Source organism: Lipophrys pholis (genome assembly GCF_963383615.2).
Source record: "Lipophrys pholis genome assembly, chromosome: 14".
Lineage (NCBI taxonomy): Eukaryota > Metazoa > Chordata > Actinopteri > Blenniiformes > Blenniidae > Lipophrys > Lipophrys pholis.
The window spans coordinates 17,576,378-17,592,505 of NC_137633.1; the positions used below are offsets into that span (position 1 = coordinate 17,576,378).

Below are 16,128 nucleotides of genomic sequence, written 5' to 3' on the forward strand. Positions count from 1 at the left end.
GATTCTCCTCTCCCTAGTCCAGATCCATCACCACCACCACCGGACCTCCACAATCTGCCATCAGTGGAATTAGCACACATGGAGTCACAGGATATAATTGTGGAGACACTGGAGTGCATAGATGCATCCCAGGACACAATGGGACCCGACGACGACGATGACAGAAGTAGTCTGGACAGATCATCAAGCGAGGAGGCATTTCTGTGGTACAGGTGGCAGAAGAGGGGCCAAAGGCGATCCTCAATCCGCAGGAGTGCCAGTGTGGAACTATGGAGCGGTAGATACGAGTACAACAGTGCAGAAATCACATATGTGTCTCTCACTCTGTGAGATCATACCTCATCCTCAGCAGACGAAATGTAGCTCAAAATATATTTAGAACTCTTTGCTTTGTATCTGCCACTTCACTGTAGAGAAAATGTGCAGATCTAAATGTCATGTCACCATTGGTATTTGAGCAAAGACTTCCCGCTGCACAAACGGCAGTACTATTCAATGAAGAGAGACTGCGTCTGTAGCAGCACAACCTTGTTTTATGGATAGGAAAACACATCGGAAATGTACTTAAAAAATAAAAACAGTGACTGAAAGCAGTATGAACTTCTCTAAAGCTGCTGCCACCACTGATGTGAATTATCCTCCAGGACAACATCTACTAATTTCAGTGTACTGGCATAAATTATTGAATTCTTTGGTAAAGAACTGGACAAGGCGGCCTAACATGTACGAGGCCTCGACAATCCTTGCTGGTGAACTTTCTGTTTTGTGACTCATTTTTGAGCTCTGTGATTCGTCACTCTAAAGCAGAGTGAAGTAAATCTTGACAGTTATCGTATAACTATAATGACACTGTTTACTATGTGAGCTGTTGAAAAGACTGTTTAAAAGACTAAGGACATGATACTGTGGAATGATGTTTGCACAATCTTTGATGGAGTTTAAATTGTGTAGCGTTGCAGTTGTGTGTAAAAGATGGGGCAATTAAAAAGTTACCTTCAAATTTGAATGCACTTAAAACCATTGTAACCAAAATAACCGAACAAATTAAGTGGTAACTAAAGCAAAAGTTTAATCCACATAGTAGCAACTCAGTATAAACATATACTGTCCCAGTGTAACTTTTGCATACAACTGTAATTAGTTGGAAAAACAAATCTTTATTTGCACACATTCAAAAAAAGCAGGACATTTACTGTATGCAGCCTGTTTTAACAAACCACAACATGTTATCCACATAGCTGTCAAACACACTAGCACACATACCCACACACATCTTTGCTGGGAAATATATCCAAGAATATAATTATAAATAAATATAAAATGTTAATCTGATAATCTGACTGGGGAAAAAAGAGCCTTTGATGATGGATGATACTGTATTTTTTACTGTCAAATATCATGTTAATGCTCAGGAATCAAAGACTGAGAATGTACCACACTGGGACATAAGTGACATTGAACTGTGTCACTATAGTAAAAAACTAATTGTGGATATTTTTTTCAATGTATGTGACATTGAATGACAATACTGTTGTAACAGTGCATGACAAATGGAATATTTTGTGCATTTCATATACTGTGCCTCCCTGTGTGTATGTATTTGGTTCTATTCATGGTTTCGTTTTGATATTCAGTGCAATCGAAGACGTCCTACAAGAAACCCGAGACGCAGAATTCTGTTACCAGCAGCGAGAGGCTAAAAAGGCAGGCGAATCACAAGATATGTCTGTGCTATCTGTCCAATTAACGGGCTCTATAAGGATCCGCCCGCACGAGTCTGTGCTCTAATAAAGTGCACTGGAACAAAAAAGAATCTTTCAGCCGAACATCAGTGAGCTGCCAGAAAAGGATTTTCCCTGTGTGTTGTTTTGAATGGAATCTGTGTAGAGCACTTTATGAAAGTTTGCTAAATTAGCTGAATCTGAAAGGTTTTCAGAGCGCTGGGAAGATAATTAGGCTGCATTGTGGTATTCATTTTGCTCATTTTACCGACGTAAAATCCACAACTCCTGTTCCTCTCCGAGTCTCCATCTTTGACTTTGCAGAGCAGTTATCTACAAGTGCCACAGTGTTTAACCTTTTGTTTTAGTTTTATTGCGTATATTCATGACATAAAATTCTATAGTGTCTATAGTGTCTCACGAAGAGATATATATACATATGAATAAATCAACTCAACTGTCATATATATTTTTGCAAAGAAGCATAGAAATCACTGTTAAAAATCCACTTTAATCACGCAGTTGTTTAGATGGCTTAAGATTTCATTTATGCCCTTTAACGTCACCTTAACACAAACGGTGAACGAGGTGCTCATACACCTGCTTTCTCTAAGAGGTTTCATACATTATTTAAAACATTGGCTCTCGTCTGGTCTGGCTTCGTGACCCACCGTCACCTCTCAATGACTCAAGTCATGAAAAATATTCAGCTTTGCATATTCATTGGATTAAAATAAAATGCAATCTGAAAAAAACATCAAAATGACCAGCAAATCTTGTAGAAAGTAAAATAGCTCTTTGTATACTGAATTAGCTGGATTTTAATTAAAATCAGCCCTGGTCACTTCAGTAAAATAGCCTTTTTTCAACAGATCCCACAAATATAGAATAAAACTAATGTAGTTCCAAAAGCCAGGTTCAGTTTTGATGTCTTCATCCTTTCATGTGCCGGCACGTCGCTGCACAAACATTGCGTTCCTTTGCTCCTTTGTCTTCCATGTAACTAATAGAGATTGTGTCATACCTGTGTCTTCATGCTATATTAGCACGTGCTAGGAAACTTTCTGGGTCTTCTATTGTGTGAAATGGCTGTTGTCAACTCACTATCGCAAGCAAATGCCCGAGTCGCAAAAATGGCTCATGAGAATGACTGAATAAAGACAAACTAACAGTATCAGAGAAGGGATGATCTGATAAGTGCCCACTGTCGTTTAAAAAAACACCCTAAAATTGAAAAGCTCTGTCTTAAAAAGCCACACTGACACATTTCCACAGTATGAAAGAAGAAAACCACCCGTCATATCACACTGCTAACACCACTGATGGCGATGGTGATGTAGAACAAGTCGGGTTCAATTATTCACAGGTTCAGATGTTCACATCTGCTTTTAAACGCGATTGTTATTGTAAGATCTTTGGAGGCTTGTCATTTTCTTTAGAGAGGGTTGAAGGTGCAACATGCAACATTTAAGTGATTCCAGTGTTTGTGTACCTGTGTACTTTTGTCTAGAGTTTCAGTTATTTACCACTTTATTTGCTGGTTTTGACATCTGCATCCTTCTCCGCTCTTGATGGAGTGGAGATAGACATGGTGGTAATATAATGGTTGTGTTAGGCCTGGACAGGAATAGCTTGTTTGCTTTCAAACCATATGCAAGATATCTTCAAAATGACATCACATAATACTTTCATAATCCTGAATTATATTGGATGTTTTAAGCAAAAAAATATGGCTTCTACCTTTTTCAGGTAATTTACTCAATCGGCCCATCTCTTCACCTAAATGTCCTTAGTTCATCTGTGATAGAGGAGCCCAGTGAAACCGCTTCATATCATGGCATTTTTATCAAAGGTTTATTTCAAAAAAGTATGAAGTCTCACTGTACCTGATGGTCCCTGGATCTAGTATTTCTTCTGTATTGTTAATAGATTGGACTGTGTGTTTGGGCAAATGTGCCCGCTCTTCTGAAACCCCCCCCCCCCCCCCCCCCCCCCCACCCCCCCATCCCACCCCTCCCCTATGTTTTCAGGGATCCAGTTCTGCCTCCCCTCCACCTGCAGCATTGACTGGACTCCCCAGCAGACCCCAGGTAACACCTCCCACCGGGGGCGTCATTCTTTGCTCCGGTTTCAAAGTGCAAGATGTTATATGAATGAGACACAAGCTGTCCTGTGGCAGGTTGTTGTTGTTCAGGGCCTTTCAATAATATGCAATTACTCACCAACAGGAAACCAAGTATGAACTCGGTTAAAGGTCAGTTTGTGGATGAAAGTGAGCAGCGAGTTCAGAGCAGAGATAATGAATATTGACCAGTCTTCATGGTCTTTGAGCTACTTGAGCACGCTACATTGCATTGCATGTTTTTCATTTACATGGCATTTGTCATTGTAATTCAGTTGATCATATTGGGGGTTTTAAGGCTTTTCATCAAAGGGGTAGTACCAAACGCCCTGTTTACCAAAAAAAAACAGAAAACCTTCGTTGCACTTTAAGTATCTGTTTATTCGGTGCTCAAAGCCACTGAAAGCACAACTTTTTGAAAACGGCTTCCAAGGTGGAACCTTTTGAAATTGACCCCTCAAACAGTGGAAAAAGGCAATTATTTTTTTAGATGCTACTGCTGGGCATGCTCACCACGGCCATATTAAATAGTTCTTCTGCAAAGGTGTGAGTAGATGCATAATAACAACAATATTGGCCTCCAGAGTGTCATGACTCCCAGTTCATATTTTCCTGGGACTTGGTAGTTTTACAGTTTTACAGGGTCACCTGTAAAAGCAATCCTACATCATCGTCTGTCCATGTCAGTGTCCATGTACTCAGCATTGTTAATCTTTATAGCGTGTTGTTTTCTGCGCACATGTTTGTTAATCGGTGCAATGTGATCTGGGTCTCGGTGCTCAGACTGCCACCCCCACGACCCGGAAACGGATAAGCGGGAGAAGATGAATGAATGAATGAATGAATGAATGAATGCTTGTTTGGTTTCATTACAAAAAGAAACAGTGCCAACTTGTGGCCCTACATTAAAACTACATCGTTTTCAACATTTCCTTGGAAACAGAAAGTATTTTCAAAACCTTACCGTGTAGATGCGAAACTTTTCTGAAACGACAACACAAAAACGATGTTTTTTCACTCGAAACATTGTCATGTAATTGCAGGTTAAATTTATCTATATTTGTAAAAGTTGGTTATTGTCACTCATATACTCGGCGGAAGTGTCCACCTGTGTCCACCTACCTGTCCCTGTACCTGACTCACCTCACTCTGAAATAGTTTCTATTACCCTTTTATTAGTATTTAATTGACTATTAGATGCTTATTTGTTATCTGCAGGCCACCTATAGCTCTGTCCCTAGACCTTTGTATGTCACAGTCACACATGAATTAGTGATGGAACAAGCATGATTGAATACTTATATCAATATCAGCATTTTCACAGCAAAGAATATTTTATTCTTCAATGAAAAGCATGAATAATGTGCAGTTATCCAAACGTGGGTCAACATTTTGGAAATGAAAATTTAGATTGATCATAGGTCCAAAGATTTAGTCCCACCTGTGGGGATTCTGTATATATAATTCCTCAGCATTTTGGAAAGAAAATTCCTCCAAAATTTCAAAACACCTGTCAAAACGTATATTACTGGGCATAATACAAAATGGAAGTCAGTTGCAAGTTGTGTACTCAAGCCAATAATTTGTTATATTTTAGCGAAAAAAAGATTAATTTAGGCAAAATTAGATGGTGACAAGTAGCGGTGGCCATTATACACATTTTAGACGGCTCTGGCTAACCCGTCCGTTATTTCTTAGGCCAACTTTTCCGAAAATTTACCATCCAAATCACGGGCTCGAAAGCTCGCTGCATAAAACCATGCCTCACCAGATTTGGTTGTTTTCTTTTCAATCTGCCATTTTCTTACATTACTGATGACAGAGAAGACACTAGATTTATTAGACACACTGGATCTAGTTGGTTAGCATGTCAACTTCACTCGCGACAACTGCAGCTAAGGTTAAAAACCCTGGAGGATTAAGAACGAGACTTGTGTATTTTACTGTTTTATATCGTTTCCCTCTTCAAACTACAGTATTTAATTCAATGATGAATTTCCTGTCCATGATTTCTTCCCAGAAATTGCATATTGGAGCTTCTAAATTAAAAAGTGAATTGTTTCTTTTGGATTTTTTTTTTTTAACTGATCTTGTGAAATATTGTAATATTTTGATTGTCGGAACTCATCAGCTAAAATCACGAAAAAATATATGAATCTTGCAGTTTGTGCAATAAATCAAAAATATATGTGTAACTGTTAGTTAAGGATTTTTCCCCTCATTGCATTCTAATATTACATGATGCATTCCGGGATAAAAAATGTAATCTGTTTCTCCCAATAATGTCAAGTCAAATTTCTTCCTGAGTTAGATTGCAAACATCCCTTTAAATTAATGTTTCCTCACCGGTACAGTTTTTTGTCAGGAAGTAATCTTCTTAACGATTCTTGACAGTTGACTGTGATTATTTTATTGTTATATCTTCGACCGAGTACCTCCTAATCAACAAAATAACGGGGGGGGGGTCTCAATAAAGATAATGAATAATAAAGACTCAATAAAGTCCTATTTTTCATAGCTTATATGATGGCCAAACTTACAGAGTTGAACCTAGTGATAGAATAGGTGAGAGTGAGGGGGATCTCGGAACGAAATGATACCACTAAAGTCTCTCTACAATTTTCATCTTACTTAATATGGATAAGCCTATTTCTATTATTATTCTCATCATGCACTTATTTTTTTAACCTGCTTTAGTTTGGCTTAAGTTAGTCAGAGTTGAAGGGAGCTTTGTTTTCAATTCTGCTGTCCATACACAGGGGAATCGTAATTCCGTCCTCCTACAGTAGACATATATCACCCAAAATAAAAAACAGAAAATATTGACAAAACACAACACCCGAAAAGACTAGAAACACGAGAGTATGGAATATAGGCAACAAAACATGCAAGAATAAATTATATATATAAGTTAAAAAAAAAAAATTAATTTAATGTGCAACATACAGTGTCGCCTCAGAATAAGCTGTGATTGTCCATGGATATGAGATGAGCATAACACCTCATCGAGGTCAGGTGATCAGTGGGACTTGAAGCATTGTCCACTGCAGTAGCAGTAATACAAAACAACAACACTACTTTAGCAGTATCAGTGATTGTATTATATTGAAAAACATAGAAAAGCATTGAAATTCTGTTCAGATTTGAGTTTTATTTACATTTAAGATACAATGGCAGGCGGCAACTTTACATAGATCTGTTGACATTTGGTTGGGCACACGCGGCAGCATGCCCCTCCACTCACACTGCCATGGATGCTCCAAACCTGATGGAGAGATAAAAAGAAAAGCTCTCCTCACCATGCGGCTTTGTGTGTTTGTCTCTTTCTGTCTCTGCACTCTCACTACAAGGACTGCTGATTCAACTCCTCATGACAATGGAAAACTGATTTTATCAGGCGTTAACTTTAAGATGAGAATTGGAGCATTCAACTGTTATTGACAAGTTTCTGTCACTTGGGCACTTAATCTATTGATTGCACTCTTTGAGGTTCATCAGCTCAGTTAGTCTGTAACGATTTCAAATGGGCTTTTCAAAACTTTAGTTACTTGGTTATTACATTGGTCATAGTATAGTTATTTTTGAAATGCTATGTGTCCGTCCATCTTTTGTACCCACACATGCAGAGAGATCATGCAAAGTCAACACAAATCCGCCTCTAAGCCTAAAATTTATCTCGGGTTCTTCTCGCATAACTTGCACATCTTTGGTTCACTGAGAATATATAGTAATATATATACTATTCCTGTATTGTCAAACTTTTTGAATTTTCAGTCAACAAAGTATAGACTGCACATATTGACATATTGACTGCACATATTGCCTAATGGATAGAAATTGACACATTGCAAATGTACCATTTTTCTGATTGGACGTTATTAGTCATGACTTTATACCACCACAATTCTAGCTTTATTGCACATTAAGACACCGCCGTGCAGCTATGTACGTCTGATCATTTCAAATCACATCAGCATGCAGTACCCACAGCGAACACTAGGGGCACTGAAGCACCCACAAATTCCGTTTCTTCACCTGCACTCCACCAACACACTCTGATTGAGAGGCCACGCTGTTGACAGACCTCATTGTTGAAAGTGCTTTCCACACTGTCGCTCGCTAATTTACGACTGCGTCACTTTCCCAGACCTTCTGTCCAACATCCCACCGTCCAGAAGTTTGCAATCTAACAAAAGCACAGCCGCACGTGCCCGGACGCCCTCGCCTGTCACTGTTGCTATTGTTAGCTCTCGTTGGGCAGGCCAGTGATCGATCTCGCCGACAAGAAGCTAATTTGTTCTGGTGAAGGGTGAGGTTAAGAGCACAGTGACATGCGTCTAACGGGTGACATGCAGATGTTTTTCTGCGTGCCTCCAGGAGCTGAAACGGAAGGGAGTCTCCATTACCGAGCGCACAGGCCATTATTTCAGTCGACTTTCACGAAGAGTCAACCATTAGAAACATAGCGAATACCCTTGATCCGCAGATGGAGAGCAACTGGGGATAAAATGACCACATTTTGTTTAATTTGTTGCAAATGCCGCTTCCGCTCGAGTGATCCATCACAGTGGACTCGGGACACTTTTGAACTCTCACAAACCATCAAGGGGTGGTTAAGTAACTTTGAGTAACGACTCCCCCATCCCGCTTTGTCATCGGCTGTTTTTCTACTCATTTCTTTATTGTTTCTGTCCTCCTTGCTTGTGATACCGCCCGTAATGGAGTCCACCCATCTGTCTTTGCCTTCACATCGTTTACATATCCTTAAAAGCCTGCTGCAAAAACAAACTGCTGCATTTCCTTTGCCGTGATAAATCCAATCGGGGTGAAAGACTCTTAACGACGTGTCACTCAACCCCCCCCCCCCCCCCCAACCCCACGCCCATGTTAGCATACATGCTGGCCCTGATAGATAGAGAGGTCCTAACAGAGACAGAGCGGTTGACTCACTGCCTTTGTGTCTCCCGTTAATCAGCCTGCCTGGCTCAGTTGTGGTTGTTTTTTTGTGAGTGAGAGATTCAACGGTATTCACATTGAATATAGTGCCCCGCTCCGTTACGTTGGACTCGATGAACTGCGGGGCTCAAACTCCCATCTGTATGCACGGACGCTTTTTAGTTGACCATGTCAAGGACGTCCATTCAGTATCACTTGATTTGAAAATCCATTTATGTTTCTTTTATGAATGTTATAAAAAAAGGGTTTGCTTAACTTACACACAAAACTAACAAAGCATAACAACTAACACTTCTTTTTTTTGATGATGCACCACCGAAACTCGCTATTTCTAAAATGAGAGTGCATTCCAATTTTTTTCCATTGCTCATATACGTATAGGGATGCGCTGATACCACTATTGTAACGGAGTACTGGACCCTGTTATCCAGGCAATATATTTGCAATTTATCTACAAATGCTAAACCATCATTTTCAGCTATGATCACAGTGCTGCAGTGGTGTTGTTTTGTATTTTAAATCGATAATATCACACAAATGCAGTTGTGTTAAATATCTGCGTAGCTTTTACTCACGTGTGGTAGATAATCACAAATACAACTGCATGATTGAAATGTGTGATATTGCTTTCATGCAACACTTATATATCAGTTAATAGCATTTAAAAAATAAATAAATAAATCGTTCATTTCTATATTCATTGGTTTTGTTTCCATCAACTCAAATAGTGTTGTCACTAAACCTCTAGGTGTTGCTAAGCAACACAAACATTTTGTCCTGTTTAAATAAGGTTACCTACCAAACTAAACACACAACTGTTCTTGAAGCATCTAGACGCTGTGTTTCCTACTGAACGAAGGACGCCTCGGTCCATATTCTGAATTCATTTAATCAGTATTTATCTTCATCTCCTGGAAGCTCATGGTAACAGTGGGGGCTGTATCGAGATTAGAAGCGGATAATAAATAGTGGAAGTTTTATTTTTTTCAGTCTCATTGATCACCGCCACCTGCAATGACGCCTCCGGTTGCTTCTTAATATTGGCGTTAGTTGAAAAATAGTCTCAAAGTGGACTTCCTTTGCGTTTTCGGTCAGTATGTTTATTTAGATTGACAGAACAAACCAGATGACAGGCACAATACCTGATAATTAATGCAAGATGTGGAAAAATTACAGTCAAAACTTTGTGATTTGTAGAAATCAGTGGATGAACACATCATTACAAAGCACCTCCTCAGTTCTCCACTCATGACATTGACGAAGACTATGAAGGCATTGGGGCTCTGGAAATAGGGAATCTGGAAAAGCATTTGTGGACAAGATTGCTCAGTCACACACACACACAAGTCAACCAATAAAGCAACAATAATAACATCATTTCTGAAATATGCTCTTTTCTTGTGTCGCTAATTATCCACAATTCTCTAATAAACTTGACAATGCTGTTAAGATTCACACACATAATTGTTATGATGATTGAATGAAATTGTAGCCCACCCACTTCTCATGGCGAAGCTGCTTTATTTCGGTGTAATTTTCATGGTGATCACGAACGAGCGCTTTGTTTGAAATGAGCGAACTCACTGAGCGAGTGAGTGTGTGCAGGCTGTGTTCATCTAAATGCTGAGTAATGCTGCCACTGCCAAGATGGGGGGAAGAATTATGACTCCCCTTTGCACGACTGGCTGGCTAATAATGGCTCTATTTTTGGTCCTCCTGCTGAATCATGCCCCCTGAATGGGTCATCTCTTCCCTCCCTTGATCTCCCCACACTCCCTGATTTATCCTTGCTCTCTATCACCCTCCCCCCTCCTTCCTCTTCCCCTCTCTCGCCACTACGTCTCTATTTTCTCTCCCTTGATCTTTCACGTACGCATCTCTACATCCATGAGCAGTTCTTTTTGTGAATGGACAGCAGTCTGAGTCATGAGGTCCCCCGAGCGGAATGCTTATTATAGACCAGACGTCTGTAGCTATTTATAAACATTGCCCAAATACGGGCGAAGACCAGGGCAGAAAGATGGGCTTTCAGGATTTTTGGTTGAATGAACAATTTTCTTATGTTCATCTACCGATAAAAAAAAAAAACTATTGTTAATGAAAGCTGCAATCTTTTTGCAATAACAAGCAAAATACATTTCAATTTGAAATATCTAGAAAGTCCATCCATCTTCCTTGTAATTCTGTGCAGGGTCACAGGGCGCTGGAGCCAATCACGGCTAACTGTGGGCGAAGGTGGGATAGAACCTGGACAGGTCTCTAGTCCATCACACGGACAAACACACACACTCACAGTCCCACCTGAGGGCAATTTAGGGTCACCATTTAACCTCACGTGTTTTTTGGTCTGGAGGAGGAAACTGGAGTAAGGTGAAAAAACCCACATACACAGGGAGAACGAGCATTTCTGGAAAGCCTCCACGCAGTATATAATCTGCATTTAACACAGTTACACTGAAATGTGTTACAATAGTTACACCAGCAATCAAATCAATAATACCTTCTACTCATTTCTTGCCACTATAATTTATTTTCAGAAAAAAAAAATCTGCCCCAAAATCATACAATTTATTCCCCCTGAAGCTCTCTGCACACACACACACACACACACACACACACACACACACACACACACACACACACACACACACACACACACACACACACACACACACACACACACACACACACACACACACACACACACACACACACACACAGTGTCTTTGTTTGTTCATTAATAAGCTGCATTGTGCTGCTCTGCAACAAATTGTACACCACAGGTTTTCGAGGCCTGCAAGGAGGCTGCAGCTTGTTAGATCTCAAAATTCTTCCAATTTTGGTATCACAAGGTCTTCTTAAATTGCTTTGTGTGATGTAAGCATTTGTAAGACCGAAACAATAACAGCGAGGTCAGCACGGGCCGTGTCTCTGTCAGGGAAAACGATAACCCATAACTTGACCCGCAGCGTGACTCAGTGTTCTTCCTCTTTGACGCCTTCCTCTCCTCTGCTCTCGACTCCGAGGTACCTGCCGCACTCACAGCTTTCATCAAAATGCATCAAACACAGCTTCAGATGTTTCAGGTTGTAACTGCACTCAGCAAGGATTTTTTTTTTTTTTCTCAAAGCTTTGCTTGAAAATAAAGACGTGTCAGAGCCGGGAAGGCGCTGGTGACCCGCCCGCGAGTCCATCTCTCAGTGGATTAAGTCCATATTCTCATTTGCACTTGAAAGAAAGTAATCCCCCTTCGTTCTGTCGTGAAATGGACAGAATAAGAAGATGAGAGTTGTCAGCCTTCCTTGAGCAGGATCCTCCACACACGAGGACTGTTGATTACTTCTCATCCATGTTGGACGGGTCTCATGTCACAGAAGCTTTCATGATTCCTCTCACTATATTAACCTCGTCTTATTCCCCACATATACGTACTCCACATCTTTCAACCTTCAACAACCATAAGTTTGGCTTTCAGTGCACAAATTTTGGGGTTTTCGAATAAAGAGTAGACGGTGTGAGAGCATATGTATGGCTGTGATCATCTTTCACTATTAGAGACAGACCATTAAGAGCTTTGAATGTTTAGAAGTCTGAATACATTCCTCATCAGTGAATCCATTGTTTGAGTCCGGGTCTATGTTTCTATGTTTTGAACAAGCTGAAGCTTGTGAATGAGTGAATTTCAGAGCAGGTTAGAATATTGAAGTCGGAGCATGACAAAAGCAAGTATTTGAAATTGGGGCTGTGTTAAAGTTGGATGTAAAGTATACACATATAATGCATAGATTGGAAACTGTAGACCTGGAAATGATTCATATGTGATTAACGAAAGAGAGAGTGCTGTCTAGGGTAACAGTTAGATCCATAACCTCAACACCTCACTTTGTGATATCTTTCCATTTTTTATTGGTGTTGACTTGACGGTATGACAATTTGATGGCATCCGTGAATTTACTTCTTTCATTGAAGTGGTGACAGTTCTGAGTAGCAGAGCAGAGTATTTGCTGGATGCATAGAGTCACATATCATCGGCGTAGCAGTGGAAATTGTTGCAAAAAGATATTATCAAAGGGGAAAGATAAAAACTGAAAAGGAGAGGACCTGTGATTATGTTTGTTTGAACCGTGTCTTCTCTAAGACAAAATAGAAAGAAAAAAAACATTTATGTGTTATGATAATTCCTATACACGTAAGACCGTTCCATGAGAAATGTGATGGGACATTTCGATAAAGGGGTCAACGTGGATGAAGTGTGAGATTTGAGTGGTCTACATGAAAATATCATCAGTCATTTCGGTATGGGCTTGTACTTTGGTACTTGGTCATCTGTCCATATGGATGTTCGTGTATTCACCGTTGTTAATGTTTATACCGTATTCTCTGCGCGCATGTGTGTGTGTGGCGTCATTACAAAAACAACCAGTCGCAACAACTCATGGTCTGACAAGAAAACCACCCAGTCCAAGTGTGCTCAGGCATTTGGATGTGTTCAAGGTCAATTCTGCAGGTTTAACAAGGCTTGGTTCAGACGGGTTGTGGTAGTTTAATTAACTATTATCATTATTTAACTATTTACCAACTAAATCTATTGGGCAAAGTTAGTTATATCATAGTTCTGGAGCCGGATGCATTTCCACTGTGGCGCATTGCTGTTAAAGTGAAGGAGGCAGCTTTCGGTCAGGTCTGAGGATAACATCTGTGTAACAAATGAATAAAAGACCAAAATATAATCTGCTGTTCACTTATGACCTTTGTGTCCTCCCATCTCACTCATTAGTGAATAAAGAAATTAAATATCCACTGCCCTGCTTTGGAGCTTTAATCAGAGTTAAGCATCAGGCACAAATCCAGTCCTTCACCATGTTTTGGAAAAACCTGCATCTTTTACAAGAGGAGCCTCTTCATGTTGTGAGCTATGTGAGTGTCCTCCGAATTACAAATAAGAGGAGGAAAAATAGCTCTTATCTATTCAAATCTTGCTCTCAGTGGGTCTACTGCACAGGACCTTTTCAATGCCAAATGATTGTAATGTGCCACTAATGCACCCAACGACACCTCATTGTTGAACCAACATGCATGTTTGCACTCGAGTACATGAGCCTCTCAAACAGTGTTAATGCCAGATGAGAAAATTACAAACTGCATCAGTCTTGAAATCACACCTGCACTGATCTTAGCACCTCTTTGCGTTTTACTGAGTGTCTTCCTCAGTGGTGCAGACTACATTGCTTCGAAAAATGTGAATTATGGCTGAATTGCACCTGACAAACTATCCTGCCAAGCATATGTACGTCATCACTTGTTTTTGAGTAATACCACATGTTTTAATTGTGTAATAAAATGCTAGGACTATAATTATGTATTCATCTGGAGCTGAAAATAGTCTCCCAAAAAATCTGCATGTTTTTTTTTATTTTGTCCTAATTTAATTGATGTTTTTCTGGAAGTTATTCAGGAAATTTCAATGATCCTTTTCAGCACAAACTATGTTTGTCAGATTAGTTTTAAAGCAAAGTAGATGTGAATGAGCAGATGGACAGGCACAAATGGAATTTTAACAGATGGATTAGTGCTTTGTTGGTTTTGGCTTTTTCATGTCGTAATAAAAGCGGCTTTAAAGTAGATTATAATCCGTGTGTTAGTGGGAGGCTGTTGAGAAAGAGGTAATACTCTTTTAATGTTTGATTTTCAAAAGTTTAGAATTTCAAAAAGGTTGACTTTTGTGATTTTTCCTGGATATATTCCAGTTTTTGTTTAGTGTTATAAGTTAGCGATTGTTACTAGTCTGGCTCAATTATCTATAACAAAATGGAGAAACAGGCTAAGGCCCTGTTTACATGACAATTTGAATCAAAAATGAAATGCTTTGGATGTCCATTAGATGACAACTGTGCTTGTCGCCGCTGAAAACGCAGCTTTTTGAGAATGGCTGCCAAGGTGGAACTTTCGGAAAACTACATAATTTCATCAGCGTATCTGCCTTATTCATGTTAACAGACATCGTTTTAAGAACCTTGCTGTGTGAACGTGAACCTTATCTGGATAGATAACACAAAAACAAGGAGTTTTACTTGAGCTGTTGTATGAAGGGGGCTTACAATCAGGATTTCTATTGAACAAAATGTGCATTTTTAATCTACAAAGTTCAACCACATCAAAAACATTTCATTCAAACATTTAAGTTACCAAAAAGAATCCAAACACATTTAAGGTAATAATTCATGACGCAAAGGAGAAGGAAGATACTTCCTCTGCTAGGAAAAGGTGCGTCTCAAACAAACACAACGAGAATAGATAAATACATAGCCCCTGGACCAAGTTTTTTGAATCTATCATGAAATGATATTAGAAAATGCCAATTTAATTCTATGTATTATTTTCCTTCTTTGTTAAGTAAATCGCTGTTTCTCCACCTCTTCCAGCCATCACCTACACACCGAGCTATAAGAAGAACCCTCCTCCTCCGGTCCCACCCCGCACCACCTCCAAACCGCTCATCTCCATCACGGCCCAGAGCAGCACCGAGTCCACCCAAGACGCCTACCACGAGGGACGGCATGCCATGTGGGCCTCCGATGGCCTCAGCCTGGGGCTGAGCCCGGGCAGAGGCCTCTACAACTCCACCGACAGCCTGGACAGCACCAAGGCAGTCACCATAGCCATGGAGGCAGCCGGAGTCATGGCTGGAAAAAGACACCCATCCACAGACTCCCACAGCTCGGTGCTCACCTGCGACAAGGCCATCCTGGTGTCCAAGGCTGAGGAGTACCTGAAAACGCCCCGGTCATCTATAGGGATACAGGTCAGTGGTCAGACAAGGCTGTGAGATGAAAAGGATTACTTCACCTTTATTGTATAATACGGTATACTGTCACACACGCATACATTCATCTGAGAAACAGAGCTCTCTCTTCAGCAGCTAAAAATAGCCAGAGTGAGTCATCTCACTGCAATCCATTAATTAAGATTCAACTCATGCTGGAGCAGGTTTTAGTGAATGGTAGTCCACTCCGCAGTCCATTCACGCACTCTTTACCTACTGTAACTTTCTCTCTTCCAGTCGTATTGACACCTCAGCTTTCCTTCTCTTGTTTGATTTCCTCCTCTTTCCCTCTTTCCACCTCCTGCGCTCTATGATCTTGTCTCTGGATTTGTCTCCCTCATTCTCTGATGCCCCGCTGAGGTTCTGGTGCTGTTCACGCCATGCTGCAATCGAAAGGTTGCACTTCTGTTGCAGAACAAAGAGAGAGGCAGTCTGTGGCAGCTTACACCAACGTTGCAGGACCTCAAAGCTGAATATCAAAGTGATATCAGAGTTTGACAGTTTGG

General features: G+C 40.3%; 1 protein-coding gene across 1 annotated transcript in view; it reads left to right on the forward strand.

The window, feature by feature from the left end:
* The window catches only part of dlgap2a (discs, large homolog-associated protein 2a), a gene marked incomplete at both ends in the record, with an annotated part of 71,575 nt that overhangs the window by 36,844 nt on the left and 18,603 nt on the right, over positions 1–16,128 (forward strand). The window contains 2 exons of the mRNA XM_080479450.1: positions 3,752–3,811; positions 15,222–15,601. Of these exons, the coding sequence (XP_080335576.1) occupies positions 3,752–3,811; positions 15,222–15,601 (440 nt within the window). The remainder of the gene's footprint in view (positions 1–3,751; positions 3,812–15,221; positions 15,602–16,128) is intronic.